This window comes from Anolis sagrei, chromosome Y (assembly GCF_037176765.1).
Source record: "Anolis sagrei isolate rAnoSag1 chromosome Y, rAnoSag1.mat, whole genome shotgun sequence".
In the NCBI taxonomy this organism is placed as follows: Eukaryota; Metazoa; Chordata; class Lepidosauria; order Squamata; family Dactyloidae; genus Anolis; species Anolis sagrei.
Genome location: NC_090035.1, coordinates 70624661 through 70642566, shown reverse-complemented (window position 1 = coordinate 70642566; position 17906 = coordinate 70624661). Strand labels below are relative to the sequence as shown.

At 45.0% G+C, this 17906-nt stretch overlaps 1 protein-coding gene across 1 annotated transcript in view; it reads right to left on the bottom strand.

Moving 5' to 3' along the window:
- The window catches only part of LOC137095292 (flavin reductase (NADPH)-like), a 30090-nt gene extending 20272 nt beyond the window's left edge, over positions 1 to 9818 (bottom strand). The window contains exon 1 of the mRNA XM_067461753.1: positions 9605 to 9818. Coding sequence (XP_067317854.1) covers positions 9605 to 9689 — 85 coding nt within the window. The 5' untranslated portion in view covers positions 9690 to 9818. The remainder of the gene's footprint in view (positions 1 to 9604) is intronic.
- Positions 9819 to 17906: the final 8088 nt, after the last annotated feature.

Genomic DNA, 17906 nt, shown 5'->3' with positions numbered 1-17906 from the left:
GCCCAGATGCCTGACCACCGTCTCCCAAAGCAGTTGCTCTACTCCGAACTCAAGAACGGGAAACGTAATGTTGGTGGACAGGAAAAGAGATTTAAAGATGGGCTCAAAGCCAACCTTAAAAACCGTGGCATAGACACTGAGAACTGGGAAGCCCTGGCCCTTGAGTGCTCCAGATGGAGGTCAGCTGTGACCAGCAATGCTGTAGAATTTGAAGAGGCACAAATGGAAGGCAAAAGAGAGAAATGTGCCAAGAGGAAGGTGCTCAAACCAACCCCGACCAGGACCACCTCCCACCTGGAAACCAGTGCTCTCATTGTGGAAGAACATGCAGGTCAAGAATAGGGCTCCACAGTCACCAACAAAAAATACTGTAGGTTCTTGTGGGTTTTTTCGGGCTATAGGGCCATGTTCTAGAGGCATTTCTCCTGACGTTTCGCCTGCATCTATGGCAAGCATCCTCAGAGGTAGTGAGGTCTGTTGGAATTAGGACAATGGGTTTATATATCTGTGGAATGGCTGGGGTGGTGCAAAGAGCTCTTCTCTGCTGGAGCTAGGTGTGAATGTTTCAACTGACCACCTTCATTAGCATTTGAAGGCCTGGCTGAGCCTGGGAAAAACTTTTGTTGAGAGGTGTTAAGATGTGCCTGGTTGTTTCCTCTCTGCTGTTTTGCTGTTGTAATTTTAGAGTTTTTTTTATACTGGTAGCCAGATTTTGTTCATTTTCATGGTCTCTTCCTTTCTGTTGAAATTGTCCACATGCTTGCCATAGATGCAGGCGAAACGTCAGTAGAAATGCCTCTAGAACATGGCCCTATAGCCCGAAAAAACCCACAAGAACCTAGTGATTCCAGCCATGAAAGCCTTCGACAATACAAAAAATACTGTGTTTTCTGGTGACCCCTCTGACACCCCCCTCAGCGGGCCCGACGCCCAGGTTGAGAAACATAGGATTAATGTCTATGTTCCTGTTTCATGCTTATGGATTTTACGCATTATACTCTTGACTTCATGGATTTCATGTGCCTTGCATTCAAGGATTACTTGTACTTTGCTACCTTGGACTATTGATCCTTGTATTTTGGACTACTGCTATTTCCTAGCAGCTTTTCTACTGATTTTTTTGGAGAGGGGAGATTGAGGGTTTGTAAATAAACTATAGTTAGTTACTTCTGGACTTTGTGTGGTGGTGGGTGAAAAGGTGTTCCACAGCTAGACTGCAACACATTTCAACATCTGTGTCCTGCTTTTCTTCTTCACCATAAACTCCAGAAAACATCTCTTTTGGCAATCAGATAGATCTGTGCCAGTCTTCCCTGGCATTTCCCCTGGCATTGTGAGCTGAAATTTTGCAGCACCACAGCCAATGTCTCCAAGCAGCCCCTTTCAATGCTGTGTGGGATCCCTGGTTGGTTAGCCTGAAATCAGGCTTAAACCTCCTCTCCTTGGGCAGCTTCCATGACTAATTGTTCCAAAGGACAAATCTGAATTGTCTTTCATAAGTTTGGAAAGAAGCCCAGACCCAAGTCCTATGATCTGCTGCTGCTGCTACCAGAAAAGGCGTTTAAATAAAGGCGCCAGGCCTTGTTCTCCCAAAAGATTGGCCGTAGAATAGGGCAAATGTCGTTCAATCGTAGCAAAGGAAGAGAAGGGCTGGAGAGTAGGTGGGAGAGCAAGAAGGAGTATTTTCTCGGACCGAAGACACAGCTCACCAAACGTTGGTGCCCCAAGGAGACAAGTTGGCATTTACTGGCTGCCATGGATGCAAACAATGGCACAACCGCAGCAAAAAACATGCCACACCCGGGAGGCTCTTGCTGAATAATGTTGTTGTGCCAAAGGTTTTCCCTTAAGAAAGGAACCTTGGCTTTTAGTTGGACGGAGAGCCAAATGTGGCCATGAATTGCATGCATCTGGGATTGTTTTTAGTGCCGCTTCATGACTATAGAGCAGGCATGGGCAAACTGGAGACAAGGCTGGGTCTAGTCTGCTATATAATGTAGTTTGAACAGCATTATATAGTCTGTGTAGACCAGGCATGGGCAAACTTGGGCCCACCGGATGTTTTAGACTCCAATTCCCACCATTCCTAACAGCCTCAGGTCCTTTCCTGAGGAAGGGTCCTAAGGCTGTTAGGAATGGTGGGAGTTAGAGTCCAAAACACCTGGAGCGCCCAAGTTTGCCCATAACTGATGTATACAAATTTGGACTTAAGCTGTTGTTATTGCTATTACTACTTTCTTTACTTAGGCGAATCCTCATTGTCCATGTAGGATTGTTTTCCAAGATCGGTGTACTGGCGGTGGAGCCCTGTTCTTGACCCGCATGTTCTCCTGCAGTGAGGGCATTGGTTTCCAGGTGGAAGACAGTCCTGGTCAGGGTTGGCTTGACATGCCTTCCTCTTGGCACGTTTCTCTCTTTCTCCCTCCAGTCATGCCTCTTCAAATTCTACAGCACTGCTGGTCACAGCTGACCTCCAGATAGAGTGCTGAAGGACCATGGCTTCCCAGTTCTCTGTGTCTATGCCAGAGTTTTAAAGGTTGGCTTTGACCACCTCTTTCAATTTCTTTTCCTGCCCACCAACATTCCGTTTTCCGTTCTTGAGTTTGGAGTAGAGCAACTGCTTTGGGAGACGGTGGTCGGGCATCCGGACAACATGGCCGGTCCAGTGGAGTTGATGATGGAGGACCATCACTTCAATGCTGGTGGTCTTTGCTTCTTCCAGAACGCTGACATTTGTCCACTTGTCTTCCCAAGAGATTTGCAGGATTTTTCGGAGGCAACTCTGATAGAATCATTCTAGGGATTGCATGTGACATTTGTAGATCGTCCATGTCTCGCAGACGTATAGCAGGGTTGGGAGGACAATAGCATTATAAACAAGCACCTTGGTATCCCTACGGATGTCCCAGTCCTCAAACACTCCGTGCTTCATTTGGAACAATGCTGCACTCGCAGAGCTCAGGCGGTGTTGTATTTCAGTGTCAATGTTGACTTTTGTGGAGACGTGGTTGCCAAGGTAGCGGAAATGGTCAACATTTTCTAATGCTACACCATTAAGCTGTATTTCTGGCATTGGAGAGGGGTTGGCCGGTGACTGCTGGAAGAGCACTTTGGTTTTCTTGATGTTTAATGATAGGCCGAGCTTCTCGTATGCTTCTGCGAAGGTGTTTAGAGTGGCTTCTTCTGAATGCGCACAGATGGCATTGTCATCAGCATATTGGAGTTCTATAACAGATGTTGTAACCTTGGTTTTGGCTTTCAGTCTGCTGAGGTTAAATAGCTTGCCATATGTCCGATCTGTTATTGTGATTATTATTGTTGTTGTTGTTATTGTTATTATTGTTATTATCTATATCCCACTCAAAAGAGACTCAAAGATTTTCCAATTGTCAGTTACTTAATCAATCTATTGCATAGAAAGAAAGGATGCAATAATCCATAATTTCCCCCTTTCCCATCGCTACACAAAGAGGCAGAGGCAGAGAGAGCGAAGATGGCTTGCTAGAAGAATCCCTCCTAGGAAGAGCAAAACTATCTCAGGGGAAGACAGTCATGGAGAGAGCATTCCTAGGTTCTCCAAGAAGGAAGTTTCCAAACCTAGAAGCAGTCACTGAGGCCCCTTCTATACTGCCATATAAAATCCAGATTTTCAGCTTTGAACTGGATTATATGGCAGGGCCTGAGGCTGTTAGGAATGGTGGGAGTTGGAGTCCAAAACACCTGGAGGGCCCAAGTTAGCCCATGCCTGGTATTTGTTGTTGTTGTTCATTCGTTCAGTCATTTCCAACTCTTTGTGATCTCATGGATCAGCCCACACCAGAGCTCCCTGTCAGCCGTCACCACCCCCAGCTCCTTCAAGGTCATTCCACCTTGCCTGGTATAGATGCATCCTATGACTCTGTAGTCCAGGGTTTCCTACTCAGCTATGGAAACTCACTGGGGCCCCTTCTACACTGCCATATAATCAAGATTATCAAAGCAGATAATGCACATTATCTGATTTGAACTGGATTATTTGAGTCTACATTATTATTATTATTATTATTATTATTATTATTATTATTATATCTCTTCCAGCAGGAGACCCATGAAAAGATTCTTTGAACAGATTTATGCTACAATTGGGATTCTAGGAGATGTCGTCCAAAAAAAAGAGGAGACATAACAGGGTTTGGAACCGGAGGGTCCAAGTGGGCACATGACTGCTCTCGAGCCTCCAGACTAACCTTTCCTGTCCCCCCAAAAGTCAAGAATTGCTACTCACAGAAGCCTCAGAAATAATACCCAACCGACATCATTCTCACTGTCTTGATTTTTAAGCCTGTTTCTGGGGTTTCTTTGGAACGCCGATTCAGAAAATTGCATTGGACCGACTGCATCAAACTCTATTTTCTTCGATATGGTTACCATGGTTTCTTATGGGCGAGCAGATGGCAACTGGTAAATGGCATGTGTTCCGTATCTCCAAAACGAGAGCTGATAGGGGGAAAGTGGCACCATTTTTGGAATAAGAAGTCCAAATATTCCCAGATACAAAGCACCTGATGATACAGCTGCAGAACTTGCTGACCGAAAGGTCGGCGGTTCAAATCCGGGGAGTGGGGTGAGTTCCTGCTGTTAGCCCCAGCTTCTGGCAACCTAGCAGTTTGAAACATGCAAATGTGAGTAGATCAATAAGTACCGCTTCTGTGGGAAGGTAACGGAGCTCCATGCAGTCATGCTGACCACAGAACTTGGAGGTGTCTACGGACAACGCCGGCTCTTCAGCTTAGAAATGGAGATGATCACCGTCCCCTAGAATTGGACATGACTAGATTTAATGTCAGGGGAGAGTGGTCCCTGGCCAAAAAAGGTTGGGAACCACTGCATTAAAACCACTGAGCTGCTAAACTTGCTGACTGAAAGGTTGGTGGTTCGAGTCTGGGGAGTGAGGTGAGCTCCCACTGTTAGCCCCAGCTTCTGCCAACTTAGAATCATAGAAGTAGAAGAGACTTCATGGGCCATCCAGTCCAAACCCCTGCCAAGAAGCAGGAAAATTGCATTCCAAGCACCCCCGACAGATGGCCATCCAGCCTCTGTTTCAAAGCTTCCAAAGAAGGAGCCTCTACCACACTCCCAGGCAGAGAGTTCCATTGCTGAACAGCTCTCACAGTCAGGAAGTTCTTCCTAAACATTACTAGGTAATGACCTCACTACCTCTGAGGATGCTTGCCATAGATGCAGGCGAAACGTCAGGAGATAATGCCTCTAGACCATGGCCATATAGCCCGAAAAAGCCTACAACAACCCATTACTATGCAATGTTTTCAAATTACCTAGTAGTTAAAAAACATGCAAATGTGAGTAGATCAATAGGTACCACTTCTGCGGGAAGGTAATGGCACTCCATACAGTCATGCCGGCCACGTGACCTAGGAGATGTCTACGGACAACGCCGGCTCTTCGGCTTAGAAATGGAGATGAGCACCAGCCTCCAGATTCAGACATGACTAGACTTAATGTCAGAGGAAACCTTTACCTTTTAAAGACTTAAAGTGGACTTTTTTGGGTTTTTTTATTTCTGCGTAGTCCACATACCATGCCAAGGTCTTGGGAGAAAGGAGGGAAACTCTCTTAGACCTAGTTGCTGTTTTAGACAGATCTAATCAAGCTATGGCGTCCAGAAGGCGTTCAGCTCCCTGAGTGTGCTCTTGGTATTGATCTGCCTGGGATTGTCATTGCCTACACAGTCACTTTGGGGCTTGGCTTGCCAGTTCCCTATCACCCAAACCCATCTGTTGTCTGAAACTCCTGATAGAAGCTCCCTACGCTTCCTTATCTCTGTCGCTCAACCAACCAGCCGGTTCCTGCCTTCTCAGAGGAGGCGGGTTTGGCGAATGTCCCCACCAAAGGCTGCTGAAGCATGTGTGCGTTTGTGGCCGCACTGCAGATTCATGGCAGTTTGGCACCAATGAAATCTATAGAATCCCGAGCCAGTCCGTTGTGGCACCAGCATTCCCCTACAGAAAAAAATATATTACACAAACTACAGTCTGGCCATGTTTACAGTAGCTTACTGTCATTGGTTGATGAACGCTGGTTTTGAGTCTTAAATTGTTGTTTTTATGCCTACTTGTTTTATTCAATGGCATTTTATATTGTGTTTTATTTTATTCAAGCATTTAGGTAGTAAGCAATACTTCAGGGAGATGGAGGCTGGATACAATAATAAAGTTGTTGTTATTATTATTTGAAACACAAGATGAGTCCACAGCAGACACTCTGCTGGCTGTTGTATTGGATCACACGTCGGACACTTCCCAAGTATCTAGGACTGTGTGATGTATCGGCGAATAATGTGTGCAGATCCCAGTAAGGTGGCCTTTTGCAGCTGGCAGATGGCATTTTTGTCAGTGCCGATTGTGTTTAAGTGCAGGCCAAAGTCTTTAGGCACTGCACCTAGTGTGCCGATCACCACTGGGACCACATTATTATTATTATTATTATTATTATTATTATTATTATTATTATAAAGTTGCTTTCGTGTTACTTTTTTTAGTTTTTCCTTTATTTTTTGTTAATTATATGACACGATCTCATATATAATCAGAAAATATACATTCAGAAATAATGAAACATGTCTAGATCTGTATGCAGATGGCAACTCGAGTTTAAGACATTTTCAAAGGAAAATCCATGTAAACTATTACTAATTGGAACTGTTTCCATCTAGATAACAGCAATAGTGTCATCAGCTACCCCCCCCCCCCCCGGCCATATCAAGTGCAAATAAAATAAAATAAAATAAAAATCACAATGTATCTTTTTTTTGGGAAATTCCTTACAAGGCAAGAAATATTATTATTATTATTATTATTATTATTATTATTATTATTGCAAGTCCTAGATCAGCCTTTTTCGAACTGGGGGTTGACCAAGGGGTGTCGGAGGGGTCACCAAAGATCATTAGAAAACACAGTATTTTCTCTTTGTCATGGGGGTTCTGTGTGGGAAGTCTGGCCCAATTCTATTATTGGTGAATGCTCTTTGATTGTAGATGAACTATAAATCCCAGCAACTACAACTCCCAAATGCCACCTATTTTCCCCAAACTCCACCAGTGTTCACACTTGGGCATATTAAGTATTCATGCCAAATTTGATCCAGCTCTATCATTGTTTGAGTCCACAGTGCTCACTGGATGTAGGTGAACTACAACTCCAAAACTCAAGGTCAAGCCTACCAAACTCTTTCAGTATTTTCTGTTGGTAATGGGAGTTTTGTGTGCCAAGATTAGTTCAATTCCATCGATGGAGTTCAGAATGCTCTTTAATTCTAGGTGAACTATAAATCCCAGCAACTACATTTCCCAAATGACAAAATCAACCCCCACCACCCAATCCCACCAGTATTCAAATTTAGGTGTATCGGATATTTGTGCCGAATTTGGTCCAGTGAATGAAAATACCATCCTGCATTCAAATATTTAGATGTTACAATTCATAACAGGAGCAAAATTACAGTTATGAAGTAGCAACAAAAATAATTTTATGGTTGGGTGTCACCACAAAATGAGGAACTGCATTAAGGGGTTGTGGCATTAGGAAGGTTGAGAAACACTGTCCTAGATGTCTGTAGCCTTGAGCCGGCTAAAGTAAGGCCAAAGTGTGACAATTTGGCAGTGTGGGTCAGTCCTTGACAGTCCCCCAGCTTCATTTCTTCCAATGACGCAGTGCTTGGACTTACCTTGCAGGGCTGTAAGGAGGAGGGAAACTGTACAGTGAAAGGACAGGATAATACCCTTTCTACACTGGCATATAATGCTTATAATGGACAGCATTATAAATTCAGTGTAGACTAAGGCCCCTTCTACACTGCCCTATAAAATCCAGATTATCTGCTTTGAACGGGATTATGTGGAAGTCTAGACTCACATAATCCAGTTCAAAGCACAAAACCTGGACTATCTGGTTTGATAATCTGGATGATATGGCCGTGTAGACTCATATGATCCAGTTCAAAGCACATAATCTGGATTATCTGGTTTGATAATCTGGATTATATGGCAGTGTAGACTCATATAATCCAGTTCAAAGCACACAATCTGGATTATCTGGTTTGATAGTCTGGTTTATATGACAGTGTAGACTCGTGTAATCCAGTTCAAAGCACATAACCTGAATTATCTGGTTTGAAAATTGGATCATATAGCCATGTAGACTCATATAATCCAGTTCAAAGCACATAATATAGATTATCTGGTTTGATAATCTGGATTATATGGCAGTGTAGACTCATATAATCCAGTTCAAAGCACATAATCTGGGTTATCTGGTTTGACAATCTGGATTATATATAGCAATGAGGAAAGGGCCTATGAGTGTCGGACTCATTTTCAAAGGGCCACAGCCACTTTTGGGTTGCCTTCAAATGGCCGTTGAATCCGTGGATGGAGAATCCATGGAAACAAGGTCTGATTATCATTTTTTTAACATATCGGTAGGTGCTCCTTGTGTCCTCAAATGTTACTGAACAACAACACCCATCCCTTTTGGTGATCGGCCATGTGGAACTGGGGATAATGGGAACTGCAACCCAACAGCACATGTGGCTCTGAGGTTGAGGAATGGTTAGATGTTAGACTTCCTATCCAAGTTGGGCCCTCCAGGTGTTTTGGATTTCAACTCCCACCATTCCTAACAGCCTCATGCCCTTTCCTTTCTCCCTTAGCTGCTTAAGGAAGGAAGGGGCCTGATGCTGTTAGGAATGGTGGGAGTTGGAGTCCAGGGAGCCCGAGGGTGTTAGGAATGGTGGGAGTTGGAGTCCAAGGGACCCGAGGCTGTTAGGAATGGTGGGAGATGTTGTCCAAGGGGCCTGAGGCATTTAGGAATGGTGGGAGTTGGAGTACATGGGCCTGAGGCTGTTAGGAATGGTGGGGGTTGGAATCCAAGGGCCTGAGGCTGTTAGGAATGGTGGGATTTGGAGTCCAAGGAGCCCGAGGCTGTTAGGAATGGTGGGAGTTGGAGTCCAAGGAGCCCGAGGGTGTTAGGAATGGAGGGAGTTGGAGTCTAAGGGGCCTGAGGCTGTTAGGAATGGTGGGAGTTGGAGTCCAAGGACCTGAGGCTGTTAAGAATGGTGGGAGTTGAAGTCCAAGGAGCCAGAGGCTGTTAGGAATGGTGGGAGTTGCAGTCTAAGGGGTCTGAGGCTGTTAATAATAGAGGAAGCTGGAGTCCAAGGGGCCTGAAGCTGTTAGGAATGGTGGGAGTTGGAGTCCAAGGGGCCTGAAACTGTTAGGAATGGAGGGAGTTGGAGTCCAAGGAGCCCGAGGGTGTTAGGAATGGAGGGAGTTGTAGTCCAAGGAGCCCGAGGGTGTTAGGAATGGTGGGAGTTGGAGTCCAAGGGCCTGAGGTTGTTAGGAATGGTGGGAGTTGGAGTCCATGGGCCTGAGGCTGTCAGGAATGGGCGACCCTTTGCTGTAGCCCAAAATAACCAGGCAAGTGGCCAGTGGGCGACCAGGTTTAGGCAGAGCGAAGGGAGGAAGGGTTCCCCGTGGCTGTTGCCCGTCTCCCCCGCCCCGGGTCCGCTGCCAGCCCCTCTCCCACCCGGGGAAGCCTTGCCTGCTTACCGGCCTCGATGGCTTGCGCCAGGGTAGCCAAGCCGGTCATGCCGGTGGCGCCGAAGATGGCGATCTTCTTGCAGGCTGCAGCCATGTCCACTCCAGGCGGTGGCTGCTCGGCTCCTTCCCAGCCCCGGAGCCAAGCCTTCCGGGAGGCAGCCAGGCAGGCAGGCAGGCAGGGCGGGCGGGGATCGGGGGCGGCGCTCGCCTTTCCCAGGAGGAGGAGCAGCAACAGCAAGAAGGGGCTTGGCTTGGCTTCCCCGCCCCGATCGGGTTCCACGGAGGCGGCCACACTCGAGCGCCCCCCGCCCTCGACGGCTCTTCTTCCTCGGAGGCTCCCAAACCGAAGAAACGTCAGCAAGTGGTCGCATAAAGCCAACCGGACAGCGCCCTCTTGTGCTCAAAGCGGGAATGGCAGCTTCAGTCAATCTGGGAATTGTGGATTCAAGGGACGCTACAGATTCCTGCCCAAAGTGACTTCTTTGGAAAGCCTCAGCTAGTTACTTTGCTGGACAGTTCCCAACCCTGTTATGTCTCTTTTTTTTTGGACGACATCTCCTAGAATCCCAATTGTAGCATAAATCTGTTCACAGAACCTTTTAATGGGTCTCCAGCTGGAAGAGATATTATTATTATTTTACTGACACAAAAGCACAGTATGTCACAGCAAACGAGATCTATATGCCGGATTTCGTATAAAAAAGAAACAACAATTGAACACTTCCCAAGCATTTAGGACTGTGTGATGTATTTTCGAATGATGCATGCCGATCCAAGTAAGGTGGCCTTTTGCAGTTGACAGATTGTGATTTTGTCAATGTTTATTGTTTCCAAATGCTAGCTGAGATCTTTTGACATGGCATTGTTATTATTATTATTAGGAGCCCCCGGTGGGGCAGTGGGTTAAAGCACTGTGCCGGCAGGACTGAAGACCGACAGGTCGCAGGTTCGAATCCGGGGAGAGGCGGATAATCTCCCTCTATCAGCTCCAGCTCCTCATGCGGGGACATGAGAGAAGCCTCCCACAAGGATAATAAAAACATCAAATCATCCAGGCGTCCCCTGGGCAACGTCCTTGCAGATGGCCAGTTCTCTCACACCAGAAGCAACTTGCAGTTTCTCAAGTCGCTCCTGACACGACAAAAAATATTATTATTATTATTATTATTATTAGTCACTGAGCAACACAGTTAGAATCTTCAACATTGACATCAGTATGGAGTTCGGCATCTGCCAGCTACAGAAGGCCACCTTACTGGGATCTGCACACATTATTCACCGATACATCACACAGTCCTAGACACTTGGGAAGTGTCCGATGTGTGATGGAATACAACAGCCAGCAGAGTGATCTTGTCTGCTGTGGACTCATCTTGTTGTGTTTCGCTCTCTGGAATGGGGAGATGACCAGGGCAATAGACACGATCGCTCCAGAACGTCCCCTCTCAAGTAGCCGATCTAAACCGGCCCCTTGGTTTACTGAGGAGCTGGCGGTGTTGAAGCGAAAGAAGAGGGAACTAGAGAGCGTGTGGCGTTCGGATCCGAGCGAGTCAAACCGAACACGGTTTGTGGCCTTTTTAAGGTCATATGCCGCGGCAATAAGAGCCGCTAAGAAAACTTTCTTCGCGGCCACTATTGCGTCTGCAAAGAACCGTCCGGCTGAACTGTTCCGAGTTGTCAGAGGCCTTTTAAAACCCACCACTCAGGATGGGTGCCCTGATGACTCGGCTGCTCGCTGTGAAGCTTTTGCTCGGTTCTTTGCAGACAAAGTCGCTTTGATCCGCTCTGGACTGGACGCCGCATTAACGGCAGTCTCTGAGGATGTAACACGAGCATCTGCTTGTCCGATTTTGATGGATTCATTTCAATTGGTTCAAACTGAGGATGTGGACAAGGTGCTTGGAGGAATGAGAGCTACGACATGCATCCTAGACCCCTGCCCATCCTGGCTTCTAAAGGAGGCCAGAGGGGGATTGGCCGAGTGGGTTAAGGTGGTGGTTAATGCCTCCCTTCGGGAAGGCATTTTTCCAGCCAGCTTAAAGCAAGCTGTGATAAAACCGCTGTTGAAGAAGCCATCACTGGACCCCACTCAATTGGTAAACTATCGGCCTGTTTCCAATCTTCCCTTTTTGGGCAAAGTCATGGAACGTGTGGTGGCCTCACAACTCCAGGCATTCTTGGTAGACACGGATTATCTAGATCCGGCACAGTCTGGCTTTAGGCCGGGACATGGTACCGAGACAGCCTTGGTCGCCTTAGTGGATGATCTCCGTCGGGAGCTCGACAGGGGGAGTGTGTCCCTGTTGGTGCTACTCGACCTCTCAGCGGCCTTCGATACCGTCGACCACGGTATCCTTCTGGGACGCCTCGCGGGAATGGGTCTCGGAGGTACTGTTCTGCAGTGGCTCCGGTCATTCCTCGAGGGTCGGTCTCAGAAGGTGTCACTGGGGGACTCCTGCTCTACCCCACAACCTTTGTCTTGCGGGGTTCCTCAGGGTTCAATACTGTCCCCCATGTTGTTTAACATCTACATGAAGCCGCTGGGTGAGATCATCCGGAGTTTCGGAGTGCGGTGTCATCTGTACGCAGATGATGTCCAACTCTGTCACTCCTTCCCACCTGCTACTAAGGAGGCTGTCGAAGTCCTGAACCGGTGCTTAGCCGCTGTGACGGTCTGGATGGGGGCGAACAAATTGAAATTGAATCCAGACAAGACAGAGGTGCTCCTGGTCAGTCGCAAGGCCGAACAGGGTATAGGGTTACAGCCTGTGTTAGACGGGGTCGCACTCCCCCTGAAGACACAGGTTCGCAGTTTGGGTGTGATCCTGGACTCATCGCTGAGCCTGGAGCCCCAGGTTTCGGCGGTGACCAGGGGAGCATTCGCACAGTTAAGACTCGTGCGCCAACTGCGACCGTACCTTGGGAAGTCTGACTTGGCCACGGTAGTCCACGCTCTGGTTACATCCCGTCTTGATTACTGCAACGCTCTCTACGTGGGGTTGCCTTTGAAGACGGCCCGGAAGCTCCAACTAGTCCAACGGGCGGCAGCCATGGTATTAACAGGGGCTGGGCGCAGGGAGCACACAACTCCTCTGCTGTACCAGCTTCACTGGCTACCGATTAGCTACCGAGCCCAATTCAAAGTGCTGGTTTTGACCTTTAAAGCCCTAAACGGTTCTGGCCCTACATACCTATCCGAACGTATCTCGGCCTATCAGCCCACCAGGACCCTTAGATCTTCAGGAGAAGCCCTTCTCTCTATCCCACCTGCTTCACAGGTGCGGCTCGTGGGAACGAGAGATAGGGCCTTTTCTGTGGTGGCCCCCCGGCTTTGGAATGCCCTCCCTACTGAATTAAGATCAGCCACCTCGCTAATGGCATTTAGGAAAAAACTAAAAACCTGGATGTTTGAGCAAGTCTTCAATTGATCTTCGATGTGATGTTTTATCTGACCATGGATTAGCAATCAAGATAACGAATTGGATGACGATTTTAACTATGAGATGTCCCGATCTGTATTGGTGGCCCAATACTGTGTATGTTTTTTGTATGTATTTTTAATTTTAATTTTATATGCTTAAGTGAATTGTATATTTTAACATGTTGTAAACCGCAATGAGTCGCCGTACTGGCTGAGATATTAGCGGTATACAAGCATACCAAATAAATAAATAAATAAATAAGTAATAATAATAATAATAATAATAATAATAATAATAATAGTAATAATAAGATATTTAAGTTTCCATAGTTGGTACATCCGTTTTTGGTATCCACGTTTTTATGGTTCTGATCTATAATAGCAGTTCATGACAGTTCAGCTCTGTGGCACAGAAAATTTCTGCTGCTTCTGTACTTGTTTTGCTTCCAGTTGCCCTCCAGGCCCATTCCCTGGTTGGTAAGCAGTGGGTCCTGGTTCCAGTAGCCCACTTGTCGACGGGTGCCCAGGAGAAGCACTCGCCACGGTCCTTATTATCCTGGGCAACGACCGAGCCAGTAGAGACTTCTTTAGAGTCTGTTTTGCCATATTTAAATGGGTTGGGTGCACTTAGTTCTACTTCTCGGTTGAGACCACTCTGGCTTGGTTGAACCTACTGGTAGTTTACACTATCGCCATCACAGTTCTCAACATTATAGAAGCAGTTAAGCCCACCCCTGACAACGACAAGGTGGCACCCGATGGGGGGTGATGCCATGATTCAGATCGAGGTGATTGGCACACTGGGTGCAGTGCCTAAAGACCTTGGTCTGCACTTAAACACAACAGGCGCTGACAAAATTACCATCTGCCAGCTACAGAAGGCCATCTTATACTGGGATCTGCATGCATCATACGCCGATACATCACACAGTCCTAGACACTTAGAAAGTGTCTGATGTGTGATGGAATACAACAGCCAGCGGAGTGATCTTGTCTGCTATGGACTCATCTTGTTATGTTTCTAATAATAATAATAATAATAATAATAATAATAATAATAATAATGTGGGACTTTCGAATCCAGACTTATAATGTTTTGGAACACAGTGCACCAGACATCACGATTGTGGAAAAGAAAAAAGTTTCAATTATTGATGTTGCCATACCAGATGACAGTGACATTGAGGACAAACAACAGGGAAAACTCAGCCATTATCAGGACCTCAAAATCAAACTGCAAAGGCTCTGGCATAAACCAGTACAGGTGGTCCCAGTGGTCTTCAGCACACTGGGTGCCATGCCAAAAGATCTTAGCTGGCATTTAGAAACAATAAACATCGACAAAACCACAATCTGTCAACTGCAAAAGGCCACCTGACTTGTATCTACACGCATCTTTTGAAAATATATCACACAGTCCTAGACGCTTGGGAAGTGTTTGACTTGTGATTTTGTGATACGAAATCCAGCATATATCTCATTTGCTATGTCATATTGTGTTTTTGTGTCAGTGAAGAAATAATAATAATAATAATAATAATAATAATAATAATAATGGTAATAATAGGCAATACATCACACAGTCCTAGACACTTGGGAAGTTTCCAATGTGTGATCGAATACAAAAGCCAACAAAGTGATCTTGTTTGCTGTGTATCTAATAATAATAATAATAACAATAACAATAACAATAGGTTGTTGTGAGTTTTCTGGGCTCTCTGGCTATGTTCCAGAAGCATTCTCTCCTGACGTTTTGCCTGCATCTATGTCAGGCATCCTCAGAGGTTGTGAGGTCTGTTGGAAACTAGGAAAATTGGGTTTATATATCTGTGGAATATCCAGGGTGGGAGAAATAACTCCTGTCTGTGAGGTAGGTGTGAATGTTTCAATTGGTCACCTTGATTAGTATTTAATGGCCTAGCAGTTTCACAGTCTGGCTTCTTACTGTCTTACTATGGCAGAGGTTTGTTCAGAGGTCTGTGAGATTAAGGCAAGTGGGATGTATATATATCTCTTGAGTATCCAAGGTGCAAGAAAGAACCCTTTCTGATGTGTTGTCGAAGTTCCATCATCAACACAAAATACTGGAAGCGTTTGATGGGCATTATATCTGTAGCCTCAACTTGCTTCTGACACAATAAATAAATAGTGCTCAAACTACTACATTACGCTGGATTACACACACACACTTAACTGGTTAGTTACGGCACACTGAACACAATGAGAAATAATCTTGTTTTTGAGTAGACATCGCTCTTGCTCATGGTTAGACATGTAAAATGACTGGAAAAGTCATGCAGAGATGGGAGAAGACTTTTTTGGAGTAAAGTGGAAACTGAAATATTATTTCATAGCTTGCCATATAAAATATTAATATCTGGCAACCTGATGAAAATTAAATATACAAAGCTTTAAAGTTGTGAATTTCTAGTTTTAAAAACAAGACAAATTGGGCACATAATCTGTACCAAAGAGTGTTACAAACTGTTGTATCCCATGGTATTGAAGCACAGGTATATGCTTTAATGTTTTTTTAACATTTTTTGTGTGTATTTGTGGTATTTTTACAATGTTTTAATTATTCTGTAACCCGCCTTGAGCCACAAGGAGAGGCAGGTAAAAAATAAAATTATTATTAATGGTTTTTAACTGGGAATTTTTAAATACTGTTTATATTTAATTCTGTTTTAATGTTTGCATATTTGTATATTTTAAATTGCATGCTAATGCTTTTATGTTAAGCCACTTTGAGGCTGTGTATTGTCGAAGGCTTTCATGGCTGGAATCACTGGGTTGCTGTGAGATTTCCAGGCTGTGTGGCCATGTTCCAGAAGCATTCTCTCCTGATGTTTTGCTCGCATCTATTGTAGGCATCCTCAGAGGTTTTGAGACCTCACAACATCTGAGGATGCCTGCCATAGATGCAGGTGAAACATCAGAAGAGAATGCTTCTGGAACATGGCCATACAGCCTGGAAAACTCACAGCAACCCAGAACCCTTGTCTGTTTAAAGCAAGTGTGAATGTGGCAATTAGCAAGCTTGAAGAGTATTGAGTAGCCATGAAGCTGCAAAGTAAATCAGTGAAGGTATCAGCATAGAGGTAGCCTGGCCTCTGTTGCCTGGAGGCATCCTCTGTTTGGGAGCTGTTAACTGGCACTTGCTTGTTTGCTGTATGGAGTTCTTCTGTTTCTGAGTGGTGTTCCTTATTTACTGTGTTCATTACTAGCATTTTTTAATACTGGTGACCAGATTTTGTTCATTTCCATTTCCATTTGTTTCACTTCCAACAGAATATTTGAAGATGCCATGAGCCACAGATGCAGGCAAAACATCAAGAGAGAATACTACTGGAACATGGCCATACAGCCCGAAAAACTCACAGCAACCCATTCGTTCTTTATTTCTTCTATTTTATCTTTTTGCGTATCATCCCATTAAATTAGTAATAATAATAATAACAATAATAATAACAATAATAATAATGGTCAGACCACATCTGGAATATTGTGTCCAATTCTGGGCAACACAATTGAAGAGAGATGTTGCCAAGCGGGAATGTGTCCAGAGAAGGGTGACCAAAATGATCAAGGGTCTGGAGAACAAGCCCTATGAGGAGCGGCTTAAAGAGATGGGTATGTTTAGCCTGCAGAAGAGAAGGCTGAGAGGAGACATGATGAGGGTCATGTATAAAGATGTGAGGGGAAGTCATAGGGAGGAGGGAGGGAGCTTGCTTTCTGCTGCCCTGGAGACTAGGATACAATAGAGCAATGGCTTCAAACTAGAAAGGAGATTCCACCTGAACATTAGGAAGAACTTCAAACTAGAAAGGAGATTCCACCTGAACATTAGGAAGAACTTCCTGACTGTGAGAGCTGTTCAGCAGAGGAACTCTCTGCCCTGGAGTGTGGTGGAGGCTCCTTCTTTGGAGGCTTTTAAGCAGAGGCTGGATGGCCATCTGTCGGGAATGCTTTGAATGCTATTTTCCTCCTTCTTGGCAGTGGGTTGGACTGGATGGTCCACAAGGTCTTTTCCAATTCTATGACTATGATTCTAATAATAATATTTTAGCTTTTGCCACCTAAAAAGTAAGAAACATGAAAACAGAAACAATATATCTTTTGTAATTTATTTACTGTATAATAAAATATATCTCAGTGGTGGCTCCTTGGCTGTGGAATTCCTTCCTTAGGAAGATTAGATCAGCCCCTTCTCTCCTGACCTTCCACAAAAAGTGAAAACGTGGCTTTTTGAACAAGTCTTTGAGAACCAAGTGCAATAGATAAACACGGAACTGTATGAAACTGAATACTGGAATGGCTTAGATGATGTTTTTGGATGACAAAACTAATAGTGAAGGTAGTGGTTTTATCTATATAAATAAACACGTAATGTTCGTTTGTGGGATTAACATAACTCAAAAACCACTGGAAAAATTGACACCAAATTTTGACAGCACACACCTATTATTATTATTATTATTATTATTATTATTAACTTTATTTGTACCCCGCTAGCATCTCCCGGAGGACTCGATGCGGCTTACACAGGCCGAAGCCTCAAAACACAATACAGTAAAACAAACACAACAGTAGAAAACATAGCAAATCAATAAGTTAAGCAAGCAATAACGACAATAACAATACATCATGACACTTTAAAACTGGGCTGGCCAGCGCAATGGGGTACAGGGTTAAAAGTGCTAGAGTGGTAGGAGGAGCATGGGAATAAAATAGTACGGTGTGCAGTAATGTTAATTGTGCTAAAGTGCTTCTAGGACTTGGGTGGGGATTCCTAATCTGAGAAGGCACATTGGAACAGCCAAGTTTTTAGGTTCTTTCTGAAAGCTGCTAAAGTAGGGGCCTGGCGAAGATCTTTTGGATCTTCACCTA